The 15,580-nt window shown below is 37.2% G+C and overlaps 1 protein-coding gene across 1 annotated transcript in view; it reads right to left on the bottom strand.

Moving 5' to 3' along the window:
- Positions 1-14,489, bottom strand: part of ARHGAP21 (Rho GTPase activating protein 21) — a 50,357-nt gene extending 35,868 nt beyond the window's left edge. The window contains exons 1-4 of the mRNA XM_087947302.1: positions 14,391-14,489; positions 8,983-9,168; positions 8,864-8,888; positions 7,609-7,673 (exon numbers count right to left, since the gene is read on the bottom strand). Of these exons, the coding sequence (XP_087803428.1) occupies positions 7,609-7,673; positions 8,864-8,888; positions 8,983-9,168; positions 14,391-14,474 (360 nt within the window). The 5' untranslated portion in view covers positions 14,475-14,489. The remainder of the gene's footprint in view (positions 1-7,608; positions 7,674-8,863; positions 8,889-8,982; positions 9,169-14,390) is intronic.
- Between the last annotated feature and the right edge of the window lie 1,091 nt (positions 14,490-15,580).

Raw genomic sequence — 15,580 nt, 5'->3', positions numbered from 1 at the left:
TTGCAGTTCAAACATTCTCACAGCGTACAACAAATACTAGCAGCTTTGTTTAAAGGTCCAGAAGAAATAGGATCTGGTTGAACCAGCTGCACCTAATGATGAAATTTAAAGTCACGCCAGTGATGGTATTCATTTTTCCCCCCTACCGGTTCTGTGGGCATGGCTTGGTGTGAAAGGGTCGTGTGACTGAATGGGCATATCCAACTGACATCCCCCACTAAGCCACGCCCACAGAACCTGGTAGGAAAAAAATAATAATTTCTACCTATCTACCTATTTTCTGCCCAGGCAGGCCTGGCCTAATCTGTCAAGGGCCTGGCCTAATCCTGCATGCCGCCCACTCTCTCTTCACCAGTCACATGCGTCACCCTGTTTCCTCTCTTTCAGAGGCCCCAGTCCTTAATCTCCTCATTTCCTCCCCTATGACCGCCTCTTTCATCGTTCCATGCCCATGGTTTTACCTTCCTCCTGCGGCTGCCTGCCAGGGAAGGCAAACCAGGGCTGAGCCATTGTTGTTAGTGGGCTCCCTGCATCTCGTTCTTGTCACAGATGCCTGTAGCCGCTGCATGTTTTTGGTGCAGCTGGACTCCAGCCACACTGAAAAAAAGGCGTGACAGCTGTAGGCTTCTTGCAGCAAAAATTACTGATCTCCGGCTTTGATCCGCTTCTGCAATGTGCCGTGGCCGCATTCTAGGCACCGGCCATGCAGGCTCACCCCGTTGCCTGCTGCACCGCTCTGCTCGGACTTGTTTGGGCAAATCCCTCCAATGCAGTGGGCTCAAAGGGGTGGACCTGTGTGGCTAGAGCCTAGAATGCGGCCACGGTGGTGTGTTGAAGAAGCAGAGTAAAGCCGGAGGTCAGTAATTTTCGCTGCAAGAAGCCTACAGCTGCCACGTTATTTTTGCCACTTCTTTCCTGGCCGGAACTGAGCTGGGAGCGGCGGCTAGAGGATTCTCCTGCCAGCAAAGAGGTGGTGGCTGGAGGCTTCTTGGCGGGGGGGATGGGGACATGGAGAGACTCAGCCGGGAGTCAGAAGGCAGCTTCTGAGCCTTGCCCGTCCCTTTTTGGTCCCTCCCTCTGCATTGAAGTATCTTAAGGGGACAGGCTGAGGCAGCTGCCTTCCAAGCAGCAGCGAAGCGAACAGAGGCAGAAAAGTTCACCCAAGTCTTCTCCTCCTCGGGCATACACAGAGCGTGTGCAATGACTCTCACGGTGCCACAGGGACTCACCCATGCACCATCTCCTCGCAGAAGGTCCCGGCCTCATGTGTGCACATGTGAGGTCCCGGGACGTTCTGCTAGGAGACGGCGTGTGGGCTACTAGCTCGGTTCCAGTTGGCAAAGAAACAGCAGCTGGGACTGTTCTTTGCATTGGGGTGTACCACATTGCCTGCTGTGCCAGAGTGGAGGTACTTGTCTAGGCAAGTCCTTCCAGTGCAGCAGGCAATGCAAAGTCCCAGTGCAGCATGGCCAGTGCGAAGAACAGGGCGGTGATGGCGGTGGGACTGAAGCTCTATTTCTGGTGCGTTCGAAAAGAAAAGGCCAGTAGTTTTCAGTGCAAGAAGCCTCCAGCCAGCCAACTCCATTCTGGTTGGCAAAGAGGCATCAGCTGGGAGGCTTCTCGCACCAAAAAAAGAGAGGCAGAGGCTGCAGGCATCTTGCAACGAGGGGGCTGAGATGCAGGCTGGCGGGGAGCCCAGCGGCTCTCAGCCCTAGCTTGCCTTCCCTTGCAGCCAGCCACAGGAGGAAAGTAAGGTTGCGACCACGGACAATGAAAGAGGTGGCCATAGAAAAGGAAGTGAGGAGATTAAGGGCCAGGGCCTCTGAAGGAGAGGGAAATGGGCGATGCATTACGCTTAAAAGATAGCAGGTAGTAAACAGGTGGTGGCTCTGAAGCAAGGCCAGAGCCGGGGAATCATGCATTCCCTGGCCCAGCCAAGGCAGCCGGCAACTCCAGTCCTCAGGGAATAGCACGTCCCTGGGGCCCCAGCCCTCGACCCAAGGCAAAGGGTCAGCAGGCAGCATGCATTGCTTACCTTTGGTGAGCTGAGCTGACCAGGCTTCAGCAAGACAACTGGCGAGGCAATTAGCTGGGCCATGTGGCAAAGGCAACATATATAGGGCGGGGCGAGCATCGAGCAGCTGAAAAAGGTGAGCGATCATTGAGCAGCTGGAAGGAGTGAGTGAGCGGCAACCAGGTGACTGGGTCAGGGACATGGCCAGCCAGAAGTTGCTACCAGTTCGGTGACCCAGGCCAAATTGTTGCTATTGGTTCTCCTGAACCGGTGCGAACCAGCTGAATACCACCACTGAGTCATACCATGACTAAATGGTGCTCCAACCTGTGAATTATTCTACTAACTCATTTTTGCTTTCAGTCTTAATATATGTCAGAGAGTTTTTTGAAAATGAAGCAGCATGTAGATAATGGTATTAAACAAACAAATAAGCCCAAAAGATTGTTGGTGTTTTTTCCTTCCATGTTCTATAACTGGTTAAGCTTTTTGACACAGTTATTCTTTTTTATCCAGAAGAAAATCCATCATGTACTATCTATATTACTATAAATCAGAAAAAGGATTTCATAACTAAACAAAAATGAAACTGGTTGTGCATTTTGTTAAAATTATTTGCAAACATTTTAACTTAAGCTGACTGAAATAACTCATTTTTCAACCTATGAAACATATTTTCAATGTAACAGAATAAAGGAAGAATAGTTTTTTTCTTTTCAACAAACTTTATTAAACTATCTCCATGATATGAGATGGCAAAAATGGTGTTCATGAAAATGTGAAAAGCCAAATGCTTGGCTATTTTAAGTAAAATTCAGTTTATAAAATTATTAGCAATGGTGATATGTATTGGCTGTACATATATATTACTTTTCCACCTGCTGATTCTAGCATAGGCAAACAGGCAAATCTCAAAAGACTTCTGAAAAAAAATAGGATCCTCAGAATGTTGAATTTTTGGATGTTCCACAGTGACCTGAAAAATGTTTAATAATTTACTGCAATGATTTAATGGAATAGCTACACTACATTTTCTAAATAAGTATGAAGTGACTACAGCTGCAGCAAAAATGAGATTTAGTAGCTCACATGGCCTGAAAAACATTCATTGATAAATGAAAATAAAGAAATTGAAATTGCAGTTGCCATGGATACCATTACATGAAATCAAAAGGCAAATGGGTAGAAGAAATAACAGAAAACACGATTAGCGCACAAAAATATCTTAGAGGAATTATATTCTCTTCTTCATTTAACATGCTTCTCAAAAAGGAAAAAAAAGTATCTTATTTAATTGAAATGAAATGGAATGAATGTATGTGTAAAGGTAGTCCTCAACATATGACGATAATTGAGCCCAGAATTTCTGTTGCTAAGTGAGACAGTTGTTAAGTGAGCTTTGTCCCATTTTTATGACATTTCTTGCCACAACTGTTAAGTGAATCACTGCAGTTGTTAAATTAGTAACATGGTTGTTAAGTGAATTGTGGGGGGCTCCCTTTTGACTTTGTTTGTCAGAAGATTGCAAAAGGTGATCACATAACCCAGGACACTGCAACTGTCATAAAATATGAACTAGTTGCCAAGTGCCTAAATTTTGATCATATGACTGAGGGGTTGCTGCAACTGTGTAAATGAATAGTTGTAAGTCAAGGACTACCTGTGTACACATATTATTCTCCAGTTAAATAAGGTAAGGCTTATCCTATACCCACACACCTTTGTATCATCATGGTTGAATTTTAGTTATCTAGTAACATTCTCATTAGTTTTATTTTATATCCTGTCTTTATTATTTTCATAAACAGCTCAGGGTACTGAACATTTCTAATACTCCCTCTTCTAAATTTCTCCACAAGGACAATCCTGCGAGCTGAGTTAGGCTGAAAAAAATGATTGGCCCTAGGTCACCCAATTGGTTTTCATGCCTAAGGTGGAATTAGAACTCACAAACTCCGGGTTAGTTCATAATAAGGACAAAAAGTTGATTTTATAATTATAACTGATACAAAAAGAAATTAAAGATACTGAATTCTAGAAAAAAACATAAGCATTCATCACAATACACATTAAAGTATTTGCTTAGCTCAACATTTTTATATGCAAAAAGTAGATATAGAAAAGCTTTGACCCATTTCTCATTACACTAAAATTTCACATTATCTAATGACATGAGATTCAAATTATAGAAAAGGAAACCACATTTCACACAACTTCTAGTTCAACTATGGAACTTACTACCTTAACATGTATTATAACTTAATAAGTTGTAAAAGTGAACTTGACAAATTCACTGAAAATAGTAACTATTTCTCACAATAGTGATACATTACATCCTAGATTCAAAGGAAAAATTAGACACACAATCCAGGGAAAAGCACTCATGTAAGGTGAATGATGCAAATCAACAACTTCCTAATTTTAACATCCTTAAAGGGAGACAGGTAATTTTTCAGAAATAAAACCCCAGCATACTTGTTTCCATTTTAGGAAACTGCACCTTTGGAATTAACAGTGTCAGATTTTATCAGCAAAAGGGTAGGCAATTTGACTTCCACTAAGGACAGGCTACAATTATTAAAGTAAAACAGCTGCAGTGTTACACATTATGCTGTGGCTTTACAATTGAATAAAATGCTAACTTTTCAGAATGAACTTGACAGATTTTCCTCATTTATTGCTAGCCTATGTTCAATCTAAATGGCCCATAAGAAAGTACTTATTTTTAAGCATTAAACTATTTCTGGATCCAGACCATGTTAATTATACTTGAATGGGTCAATGTCAAAAATGAATCATAACTATGTTTCACTGATTGGTAATCAAGCAATTGATCAACAATGATTGATAGCTGTGAAGTATGATTTGCTAACAGCTCCATCTATATAATTTCAAAACACTTGCTACTCAAATTTTAAAGAATTTCATACTATTACTCAACTATGCCACTAGGTGGCTCCTGTGCATGTAATTAAAGCACCATCATAGCAGCAATTTCACATATAAACGATATAGGTCTATCCACTATGACAAATATGCTTACATGAACACTGCTACCTTATATATTAGCTACTATATAAGGATATAAAAACAGAAGCATTCTTATCCTACTCTTATACGGCCATACTGAGCATGAATTCTGAGTTATTTATTCTGTCTTAATACAGAATTTTATGGTGCCTTTTCTATGTTTTAAAAGTTATTGTTCTTAAAATGTTTTAATAAAACACTTTTGAGGCATACTGTTCATGCATCTATAATTGAGAAATCAGTAAGTTTTATTTTATAATTTTACTTTCTTTTTAATTTATCTGAAAATGTATGGTTTAAACATATAATTATATATTTTAAACAGATGAGGCGATGGTCACAAAGAGGAGGATCGAAAAACTCATATGGCATCCACATCCAGAAAATCAAATTCCACTCTTTTATTTATTCATTCATTTTATTATTAAAGCAGGTCCTGGGGGGCTCACTTTTATGAGTTGATAGTCAACTGGATGACCCTACAAATCAAATAAATCAAATAAATACATGATCCAATAACGTGAAGTCCATGCATTGGAGAGGTTGTTTACACAGTAACTAAGCGAGCAACTCACTCTGAATTACCAGAATAAAGAAGGAATAAAAACATAATAATGAAGGGACCTAAATAATTAAAGTACTACTCAACTTATGAGCAGAATGGAGACTGCTATTTATGGTTGTAAATTGTGACAGTTGTTAAGCATATCATCACATGATCAACCTGATTTTTAAGAATGTTTTTGTTAAGTAACCATGATGACTGTTAAGTGAACTCATTGTTTGCTATGGATATTTTTGCCAAAAACTAGAAGTAGCAGTTTTCAGCAAAAATGCTGTAAATTGTGGCCACATGACTGTTGGAGGGCAGCCATAAAAATTCAGAACTGTGTCATAAGTATTTTTTGGGGGGGGGGGGCTGTAGTCTGTCATAACTTTACAAGTTGACTAGCTGTATCCCTATTATTTCTTTGTAGAAAGTCAAGGTGATCAAATATAGTTACCTTAACTTTCATGAGGCTCACTATACTCACTGCTAAATGAGTAGACTTTTTAAAAATATATCCAATGGCCAATAAACATTTATTTGATCAGTATTGGTATTGCTATCTTGCACCTACCATCCATTTCCCTTCCTTTTAATTATACAATTACTTAAATGGCAACTTCCTCTTTTTTAATTTACTCCAGTTTTGTCCCTTTCAATCTCTTGAACACATAGGCTTCCATCTTTTTCAACTGCCAATATTTACCTCATAATTCACAGCATCTAAAACTAGTATCTAAATTTCATTTTTTCCACCCATGTACAGGCAAACCTAAGTTGCTATTTATTCCCCACAAAATGAATAATATCAGATTCTTTTAAGGCAGCATACGCTGACATAGTTCACTATTAATACATCCATCTGGGACAGACCCAAATACAGAAAATCACTAAAAGCAATATCCTCTCTATCTTAGCCTCTAATTTCATCTGTTTCACATTCTTCATAGAGATGTTGTCAAGGATGCAATTTCCTGGCTTCAAAAAAAACAACTCACTAGGTCTTGTAATTAGTTTGGGGTAATAAAAAAAGTAGAGTTGACTTCTTCTCAGTTAAGTCTAAGAGAAATTTTTCTTTTTTCTCCCAGCAATCTGTTGCAATGTTTTAATGATATTAGGAAACTTGGAAATAGTATTTTTTCCAGATACAATACCTAAGATCCCTGCACAGGGCCTAGCTGTTCACAAAGACAGAAAGACAGATGTGGAAAAGATAACGGTCCTTTAAATCAGTGATCCCCAACCTTTTTTACACCGCGGCCCGGTACAGGCATCAGCTGGGCGCGCGGCCCGGTACCGGCATCAGCTGGGCACCGCCATCTTTTTGATGAAAACGTGCTTCCGGTGAGCTTTCTGCCCGGAAAAGCTCACCGAGGCGCTGGCGCCGCCATCTTTTTGATGAAAATGTGCTTCCGGTGAGCTTTCTGCAGAAAAGCTCACCGGAAGCACTTTTCATCAAAAAGATGGCGGCGCCTCAGCAAGCCAGCGGCTTGGTAGGACTTGTTCCGCGGACCGGTACCGGTCCGTGGACCGGTGGTTGGGGACCCCTGCTTTAAATTACGCTTAGAGAAGTTTGCCCTACATCAGATCTGTTAGTTTGGGAAACAAATTGGTTTGAATTTTATCTATCTTAATGTGTTCTTTTTAAATGCTTTATTGTGTTTTTGGATGTACTAAACCATAAGGAATCCTGCAGCATACAAGTTTAATTAACATTAAGTTAAAAAGTTATTATTTGTCCACGTGTACCAGTATGTTATCAGTTTTAATTGATGGCATCAGTTAAAACTGGCTTCCATGGACTTTTATTGGCTTCTACTGATATGGATTTATTATTGTGTTTATGATTCTAAGGATTCAAAGACAAGACTCTGGTAAGACAAAGGGAGAGATTTTCTCTAGATATCTTCAATTATTTTTAGCATTTTCAATCCAAGGCATTTCTGTATATGAGTTAAAAATGAAAAAAAATATGGACACATTTCTTCATAAAGTGTATTGAAGAGCCTATTCTCACCAAGGGAACAAGATGAATTTGACATTGAGCAAACACTGTAGTCTCATAATCGGACATCATGATAACTTGATATAGTACAGGGGTATTAAATCACAATGTCACATTGTCGTCACGTGACATATTGCAACTTCCCCCCCTTTCACTTTTTTCCTCCCCTTTGGGGTGTGTGTGGTAAGCACATGACACATCTGGCCTGTGGGCCGCAATTTTGATACCCCTGATCTGGTATAACTTTGGATGACTTATTTAGAGAAAATCCTAAACTGTAATTTTCATATCTGTCCTTAATAAAAATATCCCATTAAGGTTCAGGCAATCCATCTGATTTATGGACAACTCATATCTATGAACAGCCTGCCTATTAGTAAAAATGATGGACAGCATTCTTCTTTGAGCCAATGAACTGCTGAAGCTGTGCAGTTTTTCCGAACTGCTTAGTATATTTATAATATATTAAACATATATTATATATATTTATATAATTATGTATATGTTGTACATTATAATATATATTGTATATATAAATACATTAAATATATATTTAATATATAGCCTGTTTCAGCAGTTTGTGAAAACATTGTGTGACTTCAGCAATTCATTGCCTTGAGGAAGGTGCACTTACATACAAATCTGAGTTACAGACAAACTTGGGAACAAATTTCATTTTTAACACAGGGACTGCCTGTATAATGTTTAACTCTACTTACATATAATATGCTAGTACTCTTATAATAATTTTCAGTTTCATAATAATTATAAAATATTTTTAATATCTACAACTGAATATGATTAAAACTTGTCAGAGTTAGAGTTAAGGGCAAAAGTCGAAGACTTGCGGAAATGTAGATATTTCCCAGCCTGCTAACTACTCTGAATTCAGCAAATGTAATTTTTAAGGTTATATGTATCTCTTTCATGAGCTGTATAACTTTCCAATTAGTATCTTTATATACAGGTTAACATAAAATGTTATGTAAATTACTTTTGAGTAAAAGATAGAGGAAAAAGTAAAGTTTTACCCATTCTTCAATTCATGAATGGACGGGCAGATTATTTTTCTTGTCTTTTAATACTAAATTTTACAAGAGGAAAAAGGGAAATACTTGGGAGTCTTATTGGTAGGCAGAAAATGCTACACAGCTTATGCACATGTACAAATTTCGTATACAAATTAAATAACACTACCAATATTTCATACATATATTCTAAGTATTCACAAAAAAGTGGAAAGTTAAATATAAGACAGAAAACATACCACTTTTATTTCCATTCTCTTCATCCTGTAAAAGATGCAGAAAAATCCAGAGTCACTATTTTTTTATTACAACCCTCTTATAACTGCAAAAGATTTTATTCATAATTCATTTCACTCACTTTTAAAGATATCTGAATAGCAGATTCTGGGGGGTAAACAATAAAATGTCTTAAGGTAAAACCAAAACCTATTGGTGATCTTCGTAAAGCTATCAGTTTGAGTCCAGGCCAAGACAAAGTTTCTTCATCATCTTCTGATAATGACCCTGCTTCACACTGCCTTTTTTCATCTTCATGTTTGGATACCTAGTAAGAGAAAGAGGGGAAAAAACCCAGTTTAATATCTTTAATTTCATGCAGTACATTATATTTTTGGAAGCAGTTTTACTCAGGGAAATGGACCTGTGCAAAAGACTCTTATAAATCATTGTTATTCTGTTGTTGTGTTATATAACAAGCTGTGCTTTGATCGCCACATTTTGATTCTGTTTATCAGTTCATTTTATAGTCATTTTATAATATAAATGAAACAGATATAAGAAAATTATATATTGTTGTTTCTACCTTATCCTTAACTACATAATACCATAAAACTTTGGTTAGCTTTTTGTTCCCAGTAAAGATTTCTGAAGTGTCCTGGCTCAACCCTTAATTTTAAGATGGTTCACATTCTAGCATGACTTACATTGTCAAGAGCTCTTTGTAGTCAATAAAGCAAAGAAAAAAACTCCTTTTGTTCTATCTCCTTATGCTATCTATCCAATGTCGTATTCCTTTGTGTTTTTCAAAACCCATTTGTTCATTCTGCATGTTCCTCTCTTGAGTGCCTTTATTCTTATTTGTAAAATCTTAAGCAAAACTGGTGCAATGGTTCAGTAATTTTAACAATCCTCTGTATTTTATTTTATTCTATTTTATCACCTGTTTACACTGAGCAGCTCACAATAAATCATAAAAACCTACACTCCACATAGTTTCATAGCTTCTTATCCTATAGCTTAAACAATCCAAAGGATAGTTCATCTGTAACTAACATTTTTATAGTTGATAACTGGTCATACTGAGTCTTATAAAACATTTTCCAATGATGTTAGTTCCTGAACTAAATCTCTCTTTCATTCTATAATAATGTTGGAAATGTTACATAATCTTTTCATTTTTTAAAAAATCTCAAATGCCTTTTTAAGTAGCTTTTATAATTACACTTGAATTATCCTACCTTAAGCTTTAAAAATTCTATAAGTTCTTAGTTCTTAAACAGTTGTTTTCCATGTTACTTTTCCTCTTTTTGCTGTCCTAATTAAATCCTTCATTATTCCAGGTTTTGCATTTAGCACTTGGTACCACTATATTCTTTTTAGATGTAGCCTTGTAATTTGTATAGAATTCCACACTGTCTTCCACAATTATATCTGTATTAGGTGTAGACACTTGCATAACATAACATTAATGTTCACTATATCCACTATTTTAATAGATATTATCCTGTCATTTGTTAGATTATAGCCAAGCCTTCTAAGTATCTGCTATTCTGTTCCTTCAGATAAGCCTATGTCTTGAATAGTAAGAATGTCGTCTGATTTGGATTCCAATTCTATCTTTTTTCAATTTTTTCTGAAGTACAGAAAGTAGTTCCAATGAAGTTACTCAACAGTAACATTTTAATTTAATGCAACTTGATTATATATTGAACCAATTAATTTGATTTAAAAAGTTATACTCTAGCATTTTGATTATTTAATCAAATGTTCTGTATATAAGTATATGCAGTCTTGATTCATTTTTCTAGTTAGTAATAGTCAGGGTCAAAGGATTTCCCTCATGGCATGCTTCCAAGATTCCTAGGCATTAGGAAGGAAACACCTTGAACTGCAATGGAAACTATGGCAAGGTGTACTGTACTATAGTACAAAACTAGTATATCTCACCCTCCCACACAAAGAAACAAGGATTTTAGAGTTTTCCTTGTACAAGAATAGGTAAAATTTAATTGCAAGTTTAAGGATAAGTTTAAAATCAACAGAACTACTGATGCAAAATCAAATATTAAAGAATCAATATTATCTGAAGGCTCGCTGAGTCTCCATTTAAAGATTAAATAGTCTATTTTAATGTATCTATGAATGCTCTCTACCCAAAAGAATGCATTTCATATTTCATCATATTTCAAAACAGGGCTGTGGGACAGGCTATCTTTAGATGCAATAAGGGTGAAAAAGTGTCATTTTACTGCCCTTATCACTATTAGATAATCTTAACAGGAGTTTTAAGCCATGCTCAACTGAGTTTGTCCCTTGTTAAATGCCAGGAGCATTCTATACATCTCTTCTACCATTTCATCTTCTTCATCTCTTCTGTGAACCATGGAGAATGATGGGATCCACAAGAAGGCAGATGTTAGCCAATCCAAAACTCTTGTGGCAACCAAGGATTCAGCCGGGCAGTGCAGTAGACCAGCAGGACACTTTCCAAACTCTCTCTGAAACCCATCCAAGTCCATCAGTTGTGAGTGCAGACTTATCTAATAGCTCTGGTCCCTGTAGTGAATAGTGGTGCCAGAGAACCTCATCGTGCATGATCTGACTATGACAAGGGGGGAGGTACCAAAAGCTTCCAGATCACATTGCCACTGCTCCATTAAGAAAGCCAGATCAACTATACAACTGCTGTCTTGTTTTGGGTCCTGGATTACATGGGATAGGCCAATAGTTGTCATAGCGACTATGAATTCCTGAGCTGCCTCTGATCCTAGTCTTAAAGAGGGTGCCACTTGAAGACCCTTAAGGCCCAAAAATGGAGTCAAGCAATGTAGGCAGGGAGGCTGCTATGCAGCAGGGAAGGTGTACATATCAACAATCCCAACTGATCTTTAGAACCCAACAAAATGAACAGGATATCAAATTTAGCACCTGTGGAGCAACATCCTTGGAATGAAATTCTTTTAAAAGATGTTTAAAAAGTTGGAGCAATGCAATAGATGACTTTGCGATACTTTCTCATTAGGGCGACAAAGTTACACTATCTAGTAACTATAGGCCCCCCCAAAATCCAAAAAGCATTTTTGATCTTAGGTTAATGCATTCACATGGTTACCATTTTCATAGTGGAGAGATAAAAAGAAACTAACTTTAGACATTGAGAAACCAGAATTTCCAAACTATTTCTCATGAATTTCCAATAAGAATTTCCAAGCTATTTCTAATGAAGAATATTTGGGTTGCATAGAAAAAGAATTGACTATAATTGAAGTATGAAATATATATTTACAGTTTTTAAAATTTAGAATAAATGTCATCTCTAGCAGTTACATGTGACATTATATATAAATAAAACAAAATTAAAAAATAAGAGATAAAATGCTTCTTTTAATATAGGATAGGATAGGCATTTGTAGGTTTTCTAAACTGTAGTTCCATCATGTGTGAGGATTGTCATGGATTGTCTTATAGATACATTGGTACAGGTTGATCTAAAGGAGGGAAGATTAATATCCCTGTAACAGAAATATTAAAACTCGTTGTCAAAATGTGGAAATTAATTATTTATTCTTCTAAGTAAGTATAGTATATTCCAGATTGTCTTCTATTACAAGAAGTATATTGCCATTTTTCTTTTTCCTTGTATAGGTAGCAACTGATTCCAAATCCTAAAGATTTAATCTAACAAATCTGTTTTAGACTGAGATTGGGGAGATAGTTCTATAGTACAATAGTAAACAAAACTCTTTGAAACTGCAAGATAACTAAAACTGCCTGTCGAAAACATGCATAAAAGTATTGAAAGATGAACAGTATCAATTCAGTGCCACTATCTAATACTTCAACGGCTCCTCACATTCATTTTTCATTAAAATGGCTACTTTGAAGTTTGTGATTTTGTGACTGTTGAATTTAAAATGGCCATCAATGGTTCTCTAATGATGTTGATCTTCATCAAAACATAAAAACTGTACAACTAAGTTCTGAAAATGTAATATAAGGGAAATCCATACATAAACAACCATTTATGAAAGATAAAAAGGTAATAACAATGGTGGCAGGCATTTTGTTGGTCTAGCAAAGGACTTCTGGTTATGAGTATTTTGGTCAGTTGTCTCAGGCAGAATATAGCCCCCCCCCCCCCTTTTTTTTTTTTTTTTTTGCACAAATGGACAAAGCTTACCCATTACTTGCTATTAGAACCTGCTTCTTATAGGCTACAGCCAGGGTGAATAAACACCTTGATTAGCTTTTGTTCCCTGCTTCAAGGGAGTCTACGTCACAACACAAAGGATCACCACGCCCAAGTGAGGACAGAATGTCTACTTGGACAATGGTCTTTGCCACTATATGAAAAAGAATGCCCCCTCCCCCTCTTTCTATAATGGAAGCAACAATGTGTGCAAGAAAAAGGACAGAATGGTTTTTAAAAAAAAGACCCCCCACAAGAGATGTCTAAGTAAAATAGGCCTAATACCTTTTTATGGCTTTGCACTGTGACTTCTAAAGCATAACCAACTGTTAATATTAATTAACTCAAGCTTTGTGAGGTAACAATTAGAAAATAAATGCTTATATTACTGTATGAAGCTGTAGAGTGAGTTATAAAACCAAAACCTTCTACCACTTCCTGAGCAGTACATGGGCAAAGTTCTAGCTGGTAAGTTAAGCCACACTTTAGTGCAGCCCATCAACTTTGTCAAATTCAACTTAGATTGCTTGTCTCCCATATACTCTCTCACACTTTTCATGAGGGACAGGCAACAATAATTATCACTCTTAATGCAGAGACTACCAGCCTTCAGCCCTTAACATCCATCCTTTCAGTGCTTATGCATACACCAACACAAAATCTGTTCCTTACTTAAAGTTCAGTTCTGCCCTTTAAAATTCAAAATTATTTTAAAAAATGTATCATTTGCTCTGAAGCAAAAACAGTTAACTTTAGTAACATCAGATTTCAGCGTTTCAGAATAAGAACAACTGCTGTTACATGAAATCCAAACTGTACTATTTCAACCACTGACCTTCCTTGTATAAGCAGCTTATCTTGTTTATTTTAACTTGTCTTATGTTTCTTATTTAGTTGTATAAATTATAAATAAGTCATATATTACTTATTTCTTTCCAATGTAACGACAAATTCTTATAATACATACTTGTGGTAATCTGGAAACTAAGTAAATAAACTGATAATCAATTAATAAGTTTCCCTAAAATATAATTATATAACAATTAGAACTTCAAACCTTGCATGCATTGTAAATTTGCTTCTCCCTATCTTATTCTTAAACTGAGCTACCTTTTCCAAAAACTGCAACCTATCTTTAAGAAAAGAGTTCTCAATAACAAATGTAATAGTTAAAATAGATTAGTTAAGGCAGAAAGCACACTAAATACTCAGCTCACAATCATTTACTTAAAGATTATGGCATGCTGTAAAGAATTGGAGATGGAGTACAGAAAAAGAAAAGGGAAAGAGTTTAGTTTCCTCCTTTTGCATAATGCTATTTTTCCTGTTTTATAAACTATTAAATATAATGAACAAACCTGACCACTCCAAGCGCAATAGAGGTTACATATCAAATTCCAGTTGTGGTTGATCATGCAGTCTAAAATTCTGAACTGGGCCATGACTGCCTATAGCGCAAGCTGCATCTCTCCTCTGACTCAGCTTTTGCCTGTGTAGTACTCAGATCTGCAAGCTATGCAGTGAAGAGATTCAGGAAAGAGGTCTATCCCTTCCCCCTACTCCCTGCTGCCAAATCAGCAATATAGCAAACTGCAGAGGGCATTTAAAATACAAAATGGTAGTGCTATATTTTACATTGACAGAAAAGAGAGAAGGGAAAATCCCTGGATATTCTGATGTCAAAAACTCCAGTGTAGTTGAGATCTCTCTACGCTCTTTGCAATTGAATGTATTAGAACTACATGTAAATTAAGGCTGCAGTTCTATACAAAATGTGCTGCTACTAACAGAAAAGAATATTTGTAGTGCAGCTCAGGGTTGAATTAAGGAGTCCTCTCTGAGCTTGGTTGTTTGCTTGCAGATGTTTCATTACTTGACTAGGTAACATCTTTAGTGGGTAGTGAGTGCGGGGCTTGCTTTGTTTATATAAGTAGCTTGGCCTACCCATGTTGATGGGCATGTGGTTTTCTCATTGGCAGTTCCTTGAATCTATCCATGTGTTGTGAGATTAAAGAGTTTTCATTATATCTCCTGACTGCTAGGTTGGTTTCTTGCATATGATTGTGCTAAACTTCTCCCTGGTTATTTCTGAGATGTTCTGATGATTGATTAGTTAGGCACCTTTTGGTAAAGTTGTGTGGGTATCCATTTTGTTGGAAGATGTTGTACAGATGATGTGTTTCCTTTTTATGGCATTCTGGTTTACTGTGATTTGTGCTTATCTGAATAGTGGTCTTACACAGCTCCTCTTGTTGGAAATTGAGTTGTAACTTTGGTAATGGAGCAATTGGATAGTGCGGATTGCATTTTGATAGACCTGTGTTTTTAACTTGCCATCATTGAGAGAGTGAGCTTCCTTTACTTCAGCGGTGGTATTCAGCAGGTTCTGACCAGTTCTGGAGAACCGGTAGCGGAAATTTTGAGTAGTTCGGAGAACTGGCAAATACCGCTTTTGACTGGAGATTTTACAGTATCCTTCCCCTGCCACGCCCACCAAGCCACACCTACAGAACCGGTAGTAAAAAAATTTGAATCCCACCACTGCTTT

Source organism: Notechis scutatus, chromosome Z (genome assembly GCF_049901735.1).
Source record: "Notechis scutatus isolate UNSWTSFEM ecotype Mainland chromosome Z, rNotScu1.2, whole genome shotgun sequence".
Classification (NCBI taxonomy): Eukaryota; Metazoa; Chordata; class Lepidosauria; order Squamata; family Elapidae; genus Notechis; species Notechis scutatus.
This window is presented reverse-complemented; position numbering and strand designations above follow the sequence as displayed.